This window comes from Auxenochlorella protothecoides (assembly GCF_000733215.1).
Source record: "Auxenochlorella protothecoides strain 0710 unplaced genomic scaffold scaffold123, whole genome shotgun sequence".
In the NCBI taxonomy this organism is placed as follows: Eukaryota; Viridiplantae; Chlorophyta; class Trebouxiophyceae; order Chlorellales; family Chlorellaceae; genus Auxenochlorella; species Auxenochlorella protothecoides.
Window position 1 is genome coordinate 35,664 of NW_011934304.1, and position 8,520 is coordinate 44,183.

Here is an 8,520-nt window from a genome sequence, read left to right on the forward strand (position 1 = left end):
TACAGAAAGGTAGGGGTTTGGGCGTGCACAGGAAGGGGGGGAGGGGGCTCAGGCGCTGGTTGGGCCCTTCTTTTTATTGTTGGAAGGGAGGTGGTAAAACGAGAAATAGGGGGATGCCTCACACCCTCACGGAGGGCAGGCACGGCCAGGCACTGGTCTGGGGCGTGGTGGAAAGGGCGAGCACCTCATCCCACAGCGGCAGGAGGTCCATGTCGCGCATCCAGGGGCCGCGGCTGTCCACGCTCTGCAGCAGGCCCTGCGACCACTGCGGCAGCCCGAGGGCGCCGAGGCCCAGGGACTCCACGCTGGGCAGGCCCAGCGACCCGAGGTTGGGCAGGCCCAGCGAACCCAGGTTGGGCAGGCCTGCGGAGCCCAGGTTGGGCAGGCCTGCGGAGCCCAGGTTGGGCAGGCTCAGCGGCGCTGGCAGCTCTCCCGCCTGGCTGGCAAAGGGGGAGCCAGGGCCAGGTCCCGGGCGGGGGACGGCGGAACAACGCCGGCCCTCCGCTGCCGCACTGACCGCAAAAGGGTTGGGTAGCTCGGCCTTGCTGGGCTCCAGGGGGAGGGGCGCGGGGGAGGGGTGGGCTGCGCCGCAGGCGCCGGGTCGGAGAGGGGGTAGGCGGAGAAGGGGGGGTTCAGGAAGCAGTCGGTGGTCCAGGGGATAACATGCCCCGTCAGCATGGGCAGGGTGTCCGGGCTGGGCCCAGCGCCGGCCAGGGGCCAGCTGGCGGAGGGGGAGGGGACGGAGACGGACACGGTGGTGTGCGCCATGGACGACCCCCAGCTCTGGCTCTGCTGCATGTCCTGTGGATGGGGATGGGAAATGGGTGAATGGGCTAGGGTGCGCTCTTAGGACGCCCTTGAGAGGAGGGCAAGTTCCATCCAGGGGTCTCGCCACCACCGGCACACCAGCTCTGTCCCCTGGCTGTCACAGCCAGCTGCATGCAGGGGCAGACCTCCCACCTGGGGAGCGAGGGCGCGCTCGAAGAGTAGGGGCGGCGGCGTGGAGGCTGGCGTGGGGGCTGGCGTCCTGCCAGTCTGCCTGGAGGGTGCCCGGGAAGGGGTCTTGCCCTGGGGTCCGACGGACTTCCGCGACACCTTGGCCTCGGGAGAAGCCATGTAATGCGACCAGGCAATCTTGCTCGCGTCCGACTCGGCGACGTACGGCTCCCGCGCAGCGGCGTCCATTCCACGCCATGCCTCTCCGGCAGCAGCGCACATCGAGCGCTGGTGCATGCAGCGACCCCCATAAGCCGTCTGCGAGGGACGTGGGTAGAACTGATTTAGGTTCGAAGGCTATGCGCACGGGGAGACTGGCCGGTGCGCACGCACGCAAACAACCCTTAGCGCCGGAAGCCGAAGAGCAGGGGGGCCGAACCTTGTAAATCGCTCTGCACGTTGGGCGAGAAGGGTGAGCGTGAGGGACTTTGGAGCGCTAGGTATCGAGCCATTACCATTATAAACAATCCACGCACACACCGAAAGCGTCCACTCACCGGTAATGGGAGAGGAAGCAGAGGAAGGCAGACTTGGGTCGCTTAGGTGGTTCAGCGTCACCCTGCAGGCGAACGGGCAAGAGCTGTGTTCGAAAAGGGCAATCTAACGCCTGGACAGTGAGTTGCGACGCCATATCTGCTCCCCGCCTCGCACCCGACTCGTCTGCTCTAGCTCCGACGCGCATGGGGACGTTGTCGACATCTGTCCAGCGCAGCCTCCGGAGCGGAGCTTGGGGGTGTATTGGTCTGTACTGGAGTTGGAAGCTATAAAGGCGATGGTGATAATCAACAGAACTCATACTTTGTCGAGATTCGGAACCTAGTACGAGCCGCCTGGATATCGCAGCACAATGATGCTGATTCTCGGTTTCCATCCTTAGGGTTAAGGTTGTCTCGGCCGAGACTTCGTACAGCGTGGCAGACAGCGCTGAGACAATTGGGTCCACATTCTTGCTGTAAAAGCTCATGTGGGATTGCTTTGAGAAGGAGTACGACGCCATGATCAAATGGTAGGTCTAGCAAGCAAACAAAATTTGAAACTTGGCTGCCTCATTTCGGGTTGCGGGGCAGTGACACCGATAAGGCGAGAAACTGGTCAGGAACACGTTTTCCAGGTATGAGCCTGTGATCGTTGCGTTATGCGGGCTTGCGACGTACTTCACCCCGTACACTGGATGTCATAAGCTTCAATGCTTCATCCTAAGCCTGATGATGCTCACAGTGATTGATGAAAGAACACCCGAGCACCAACGTATCTCGCTTTCGCCGGTTTGCTCGGGTGTTTGGAATGCTCATACTCCGAGTATGACTTTCGACGAAAAGACATTGAAGCATCATCAGAGCGGTATGATCAATAATCTAAGCTCGTTCCATTCGGAGAACGAGCCTCGAGGCATTCCTCGCCGGTGCTCGACGGTATTGCGGCCAACACGCATGCTTTGTGGCTACATCCAAGAATAGTCAGCCTTCGACCGGCGATACTTATAAAAAGGTATAAACACGCCCGGAAGGTGTGGTCGATAATACAACGGTGGTATGCCACCCAGTGTACCCCTTGGGCCCTCCATGTGCCCCTTCCTCAGAGGTCACCAAAGTCTTCGACGTCGATGGCATGCCAGGAAATCGCCAGGTCCATCTCTCCCGTCTGTGACCGATGAATTCCGTGGCGGGATAAGACGGGTGTGAAATGTGTCGACTGCCTGCGCACCCGCTGGCCAACACCAGCCCTCAGCACTTCAAGTCGAAGCTGCGCTGGATGCGCAGTCACACCACCCCACTTCCACCTCCACACATACCTGTGCCTCCTGCAGCGCCCACTTCCCACTGATGCGCTCCTCGTCCACCACATTCCTGGCTTTGATCTGCACGTACCCCATCTGCTTGGCCTTGGCCTGCATAGTGTGGAAGGGTGGGGTGGGATGCCTTGCCGCACCCCTGCTGGGCCTGGTATCTCCTCGCCTACCCATCATCAGGCCCCAGGACAGGCACGTAGAAGGAATCGTCTCAAGAACTCCACCCCTTTGCGCCGCCTCACCTTGTGCACAAACGGGATCTTGCCCATCGTGGAGGCCGTGAAGCTGGGCCGTTGGAAGACGGTGAGGGTGAGGGTGGACATGGCCGACACATTGACAAAGTCGGTCTTGAAGCGGTACTGTGGGTTCTGCTCCTCCAGCACGACTGGCGTCTTGTAGACCTGCGGGGGGGACCGACGACCGAAAGGGCGCTTGAGGTCGAGTGCGGTAGCGGCAGGGTGTCGTCTGACACGTCATGCAGCGCAGGGTCGCGGCCGCGAGAGATCGGCCCCTCCAGGACCCCTCCTGGAACTTCAGCCGCCCCGACTTACGGTGTCGGAGCTGGACCCCCGGGTGGGGTCGTGCAGCGTGAGCTGGACAAACGTGTCGGCCTCCTCCTGTTCAGCCAGGAGGAAAGGGGGGATGGGGTGAGGGGAGCCAGCACATGTCAGCGACAGGCCGGGAATAGGGGCAGGAACATCGGTGCGCAAAAGCCGTACAGAGGCTCGATGATGGATGCTGAGGTGATGCCCCCGGGGTGCCACACCATGCATCGTTCGCCCAACATTCCTCCTTTCCAGGCCCTTTCAGGACCCACCCAGGCCATGCAGCAACGCATCCAACACAGCACACTCCGCCCCGGCCCCGCCCCACTGCCCGAGCCCCCTCGCCCACCTCCAGCGCGATGCAGCGCTTGAGGTCCAGCGAGAGCAGGCCCCTGTCCTCGGCCCTGGGTCGCTTGGTCGTGCTCCTGCTGACCTGTGAAGAGGTGGGGTGCCCAGGGGGGTCGTGGAGGGGTTCCGGGCACTCGTCAGCTGACTGGCGCGTGCACTGGCCGCCGCCCGCCGCGCGGCCGCGCACCCCTCCGCGGGCCATCCCCCTCCCCCCACACCCCGGCCCTGCCTGGCGCGGTGCCACGCGCTTGGGCTCCTCCAGACCGTCGGTCACTGTGGCTGCGCCCCGGAAGGGCGTGAACTTGAACTCCAGGGTCAGGTGCCCCGTGACCTCGCCTGCGCGCCGGGTGGTGCGCGAACCATTATCGCCGGAAGTTGGGATGCGCGTGGGGGTGAGGGCAGGAGCAGCCGCGTCAGGCAGCCCGCTTCAGGACGGAAGCCAGGCGAGTCTGCAGCGCGAGGTGAGTGCCCGCCGGGCGACCAACCCCACGATTCAGAGGCAGCTGTGGATGCGCCGCCCTCGCCACCCCCCGGCCCCTCACCCTGCGCATCCTTCCCATGCTTCTTCCGGTGCCCCTCCTTCTTCTTGGATGCGGGGGAGTGTTTTGCATGCGTCGTCACGTTGCTGGAGGCTGTGTCCTCCTCGTGATGCGAGGGGCCCTTCTTGAGCCTGCCGCGGAAGAGGGGGGCGAGGGAGAACCAGATGGTGACAGCCCTGCCCATGCATCGAGCCATGCCCCTGATGTGGCAAGCTTGGCTACATGCAGTCCCCTGGAAAAGATTGCTTACCCTCCCCCACCACCTCTCATGCACTCTCCCGAGTTATTCCTCCCCCCTCCCCCTCTTCACCACACACACAACAGTTCCTCACTTCAGCTTGCGCAGGAGCTTGGATATCTTCTTCTCCTTCTTCTCCGGGGTCCCGCCCCCACTGGCCCCTGTGTCCCCACTCTCCCGCGGCGTCGAGGTCTCGGAGGACGGCCCCACCTCCACCACCGCCCCCGCTGCCTGCGCATCGGTGGCGTTCTCGCCCTTGAGGTCCCTTGCCACCTCGTGTGCATCCGGCGCCGCCTCAGGGTGCATCACGGCGTCGTCCTGGGGCGGCGGCTCACGGATAGGGATGGTGGCCCTGACGCTGCGTCCTGCTTGCAGCATAAACTCTGAAGGCGGGGACCAAGGGATTAAGGGGCCGTCGATGGGTCTCTCAGGGGTGAGATCTTGGCACGTGAAAGTAGCAAGTGCGTCACACGAGATGTCGCCAATCATGGAACACACGAGGTTGCTGCCTTCCAGGGGACTGCAGATTCTGCAATCACAGACAGCACCAAGTGATAGTCATCAGTCCTGAAATCGACGACGCCACCAGCAAACACCCCTCTGTTGGCCTGCACCTGCGCCCTTCAGGGGGACTTCGGCAACACCGACGACGTCGGAGGACATGACATCCTCATCCATCACGCATATCTTGACGCTCTGCTTGAGCTGCATGGATTGGTGATGTGGGCACGAGGGGAGGCCATCAGCCTCCGGACTCCATGGTGGTAGCGGATGCAGCACCGAGCCGAGCGCTGTGTGCTAGACCTCGAGGCAGGCCGTGACATAGCAATCCAGCTGCACTCTCGCTCACCGGATCATCCACCACAAACAGCATTGTCTCGTTCCATTCAGGGTGGCTGTTGTTGTCGATGGTGGTCGTCTGCAGGCCCTTGCCCTCTCGCACCTGGAAGGGGAGGAAGGGAGAGGTCCTTGCGGCCGGGATGCTCCTCCTTCCCAGTCGTCCAGCCAGGGAGCTGCTGAGTGGCACGGCATGAGAATCCCAGGAGTCACCAGCCACTCCGGCTGCAGGCCCCGTACACTGCCTGAATTCCCAACTCGGAGCAGGGCTCGCACCTCTACTTTCACAAAGGGGTCGACCTTGTCAAACCAGGAGCTCTTCAGATTCTTACCGTTGACAACCTGAGAAGGTGAGGGAGGGGCAATGCTTGACCCGACCCCAAGCATGAAGGAGCACGTCAGCGATGCATGTAACCCAGACCCTCAGACTCAGAACAGGTCAGCTGTCCCTGAGCCTGCAGCAGCTCGAGGGCACACCGTGACATGCAGCATGCCCAAGGGGGGGGGCGGGCACCCCAAAGTTCTCCATGATGGGAACCGATATTTCATTGGGGTACACCAGCATCTGCCCCGCAAAGATCTGCAGGTAATAAAAGAGTGTGGTGAGGAAGGGTGTTGCGATGCTCATGCACACCCTTGTTTGCAGCCTGTGCCTCCCTCCATGATCATGCAGACTGATGAGGGGGCAGCATATCCAGGAACGCAAGAGCAATCAGCACTCAAGGGCATGATCTCCCATCCCCTTGAGCACCGTGTGGGCCCACCTTGATGGCAAGCTTGACTGCCTCGGGGACGAGGGGGAGGGCCAGCAGATCTGCGGAGCCAGCCAAGTGCACATCCAGATCCACATGTGGCGCCTACCATTGTGAAGGACAGACCAGTTGAGGGACCATGCGACCAAATGCTACGGTGCTCGTGTTCTCAGAGCGCACCCCACCACCTCATGCACACGAGCAAGACACTGTCTCAGCCCGAGCCTTCCTGCAATGGGTGCAAGAATCTTCCCCCAAAAACCTCACCTCCATCAGGGACAGCGTGATCCCACCAAAGCACGGCAGCGTCTCCACCAGGGGCTTGATGGTGATCCTTGCAAGCGCCTTGATCTGGGGAGGTGAGAGGAAGCATGGCTGACGTGCCTCAGCATCTAGAACCACATGGGCCCACAGCGCTTCACACACCCTCAGCCTGCCAGCCTGCATGAGAGCCTGTGTACCTGAACGTTTGCAATTTCCACGGGGACCTCGATCAGCCCAAACTTTCCGACTTTGAGGACGGCAGACACTGCCGCCTTTAAGTCACTGCCCCAGAACAGCGGGGCCTGGAATGCGGTGGGAGGGCAAGGGCAAGCCGTGCTCTGTGGCTGACAGTCTGACGTGAGGACACTGCATCTGGCATGAAGAGTCACAGCTATGCTCCTCTGAGCTGCAGGGCGCCATGCAGCATGGCCCAAAACCCTCGTGTGCCCTGCTTGCCGTGGCAAACCCAGCCCCTGCCCACCTCCAGGATCAGCTCATCCGACTCTGAGTGCATGGTTTTGAAGCTGTCCAGGCGCGGGGGGATGGTCCCCAGGTCCAGCTTCGTGATGGCCAGGGAGGCAACCAGGCCATTGGTCATCTTGCAGGCATCCTCCAGGGGTTGCTTGGCCTGCACCAGCACCTCCTTGTACACAGCCGAGGACAGGGTCGGCCACAGCAGGCCGAGGATGCTGGTGATGAACTGGACCTGCATGCGGGTGGCGAGGGAACCAGTGATCCCTGGGGATCAACAGCTGCAGGGACTGGGCTCCCATGTCCTCCTTGCCCCTTCCCACCCAAGCACGGTGCACCTACCCTGCGGTGATCCGGGTCCTCCAACCAGCGGGAAAGGTCGCCCAGCAAGGCCACTTCCTTGCCTCCCACCGGTTTCCCCTCGGTTTCGACGACATCAAAGTTGTCCTGGTCGTCCGCTGACACGTCCAGCCGCGTCAGGGAGGAATCGGGGGTGATGCCGATGAATCGGCTCGTGATCAGTCCTCCGATCTACGCATGGTGAAAGGTGGGAGCTGGGTTGTATGTATAGACAGGCATCTCAACACCCCCTCCCCCCCCACCCGAGAGCACCAGCGATCCGAGGCCTGGCCATTCAACTCACCGCGAGCCCTGCCACGGCACCCAGTGGTGCGCCGATGAGCGTTGCCAACACCATGATGAGAGCACTCAATGAAATGGATAGTTGTTGTTACAGCATTGGAGGGCATGAGGCACTCACGGAGCCTGTCGCCCGCGCCTCGCGCGTCATGCATGCCCTCTAGCTTCCCGGCAGGGTCAAAGACATGGATACCTTCCCACCCTGACGCTCCCGTCCACCTGCTGTGCCAAGTGCTCCATCTGCGCCTGCTGCCTCGCGAGCCGTGACCTTGCTTCCTCATGGGCCGTCTGCAGGGCAGCTAATTGCTCCTGTGCATGGACCAGATGGAGCGGTCCCTGCTGAGGCGGAGACACCCCCCTGATGTCGACATGCATGTGCTCACGAGCGCATCCCAAATAACCTAGGCATCCTCCTCCCAACCCCAAAACAAGGCCGCCCACCTCCTTCCGGCGCAGGGCGGCGAGGAGCTCCCCCTGCCGCGCACCCAGGCTCGTCAGCAGACCCTGAATGGACTGCACCGTCTCCAGCACCGCCTCGCTCTCCATCAACCCACCCTCCTCCGCCTGTACCAGGGTGTACCTCGGCAGCAGGAGCTCCAGGGCGGCCGGCAGGGCTGCAGACCCCTGGCGCAGCTCGGGCTCGGGACGGGGCAGGCCCGGCGGGGGGCCGGGGCCGTGGGTGGGCGCGGGCGCCGGCGCTCTGGGAGCCAGGGGGTCCCAAGTGGTCCTGGCGGTCTCAGCCTCCCCAGTCTCCGGCACAGGAGGGTCGGGAGCTGACAGTATGCCTGCATGATCGGTTTCGTGCGCGGCGCCCGCTCCGGCGGCGGACCTAGAGGCGACGCCCACGGCCTGTTTCTCTGCAACCCCTTCATCTTTGGCCGCAAACGCGGCCCGCAGTTGGTCCTTCAGGGCCGCGTTCTCCTCCCGAAGGCTGCGCAGGTCCTCCTCCAGGTCATGCCGCTGCCTCTCGGAGGACATCAGCTGTGTCTGCGAGGCTCGAGGAAGGAAAGAGCAGCGTCAAGTGCTGCGACATCTCGACTGCTCCAGTGACGCGGGGATCATGGCAGTCCCCCCACCCCACTGTACCCCATGGGGACATCGG

General features: G+C 62.7%; 2 protein-coding genes across 2 annotated transcripts in view; both read right to left on the reverse strand.

Moving 5' to 3' along the window:
* Positions 1-118: 118 nt before the first annotated feature.
* Positions 119-1,185, reverse strand: F751_1140 (hypothetical protein; the record flags this gene model as incomplete). The annotated part of the gene is made up of 3 exons (XM_011401658.1): positions 119-298; positions 514-801; positions 961-1,185. The coding sequence occupies 3 exons, from the start codon at positions 1,183-1,185 to the stop codon at positions 119-121; spliced, it is 693 nt and encodes a 230-aa protein (XP_011399960.1).
* Positions 1,186-2,571: 1,386 nt separating this feature from the next.
* F751_1141 (Extended synaptotagmin-3) overlaps positions 2,572-8,520 on the reverse strand; it is a gene marked incomplete at both ends in the record, with an annotated part of 8,304 nt that continues 2,355 nt past the window's right edge. The window contains 17 exons of the mRNA XM_011401659.1: positions 2,572-2,637; positions 2,789-2,884; positions 3,028-3,186; positions 3,337-3,402; positions 3,680-4,014; positions 4,221-4,348; positions 4,550-4,838; positions 5,070-5,160; positions 5,306-5,398; positions 5,569-5,634; positions 5,807-5,872; positions 6,057-6,149; positions 6,312-6,395; positions 6,506-6,610; positions 6,790-7,014; positions 7,122-7,310; positions 7,860-8,405. Of these exons, the coding sequence (XP_011399961.1) occupies positions 2,572-2,637; positions 2,789-2,884; positions 3,028-3,186; positions 3,337-3,402; positions 3,680-4,014; positions 4,221-4,348; positions 4,550-4,838; positions 5,070-5,160; positions 5,306-5,398; positions 5,569-5,634; positions 5,807-5,872; positions 6,057-6,149; positions 6,312-6,395; positions 6,506-6,610; positions 6,790-7,014; positions 7,122-7,310; positions 7,860-8,405 (2,697 nt within the window). The remainder of the gene's footprint in view (positions 2,638-2,788; positions 2,885-3,027; positions 3,187-3,336; positions 3,403-3,679; positions 4,015-4,220; positions 4,349-4,549; positions 4,839-5,069; positions 5,161-5,305; positions 5,399-5,568; positions 5,635-5,806; positions 5,873-6,056; positions 6,150-6,311; positions 6,396-6,505; positions 6,611-6,789; positions 7,015-7,121; positions 7,311-7,859; positions 8,406-8,520) is intronic.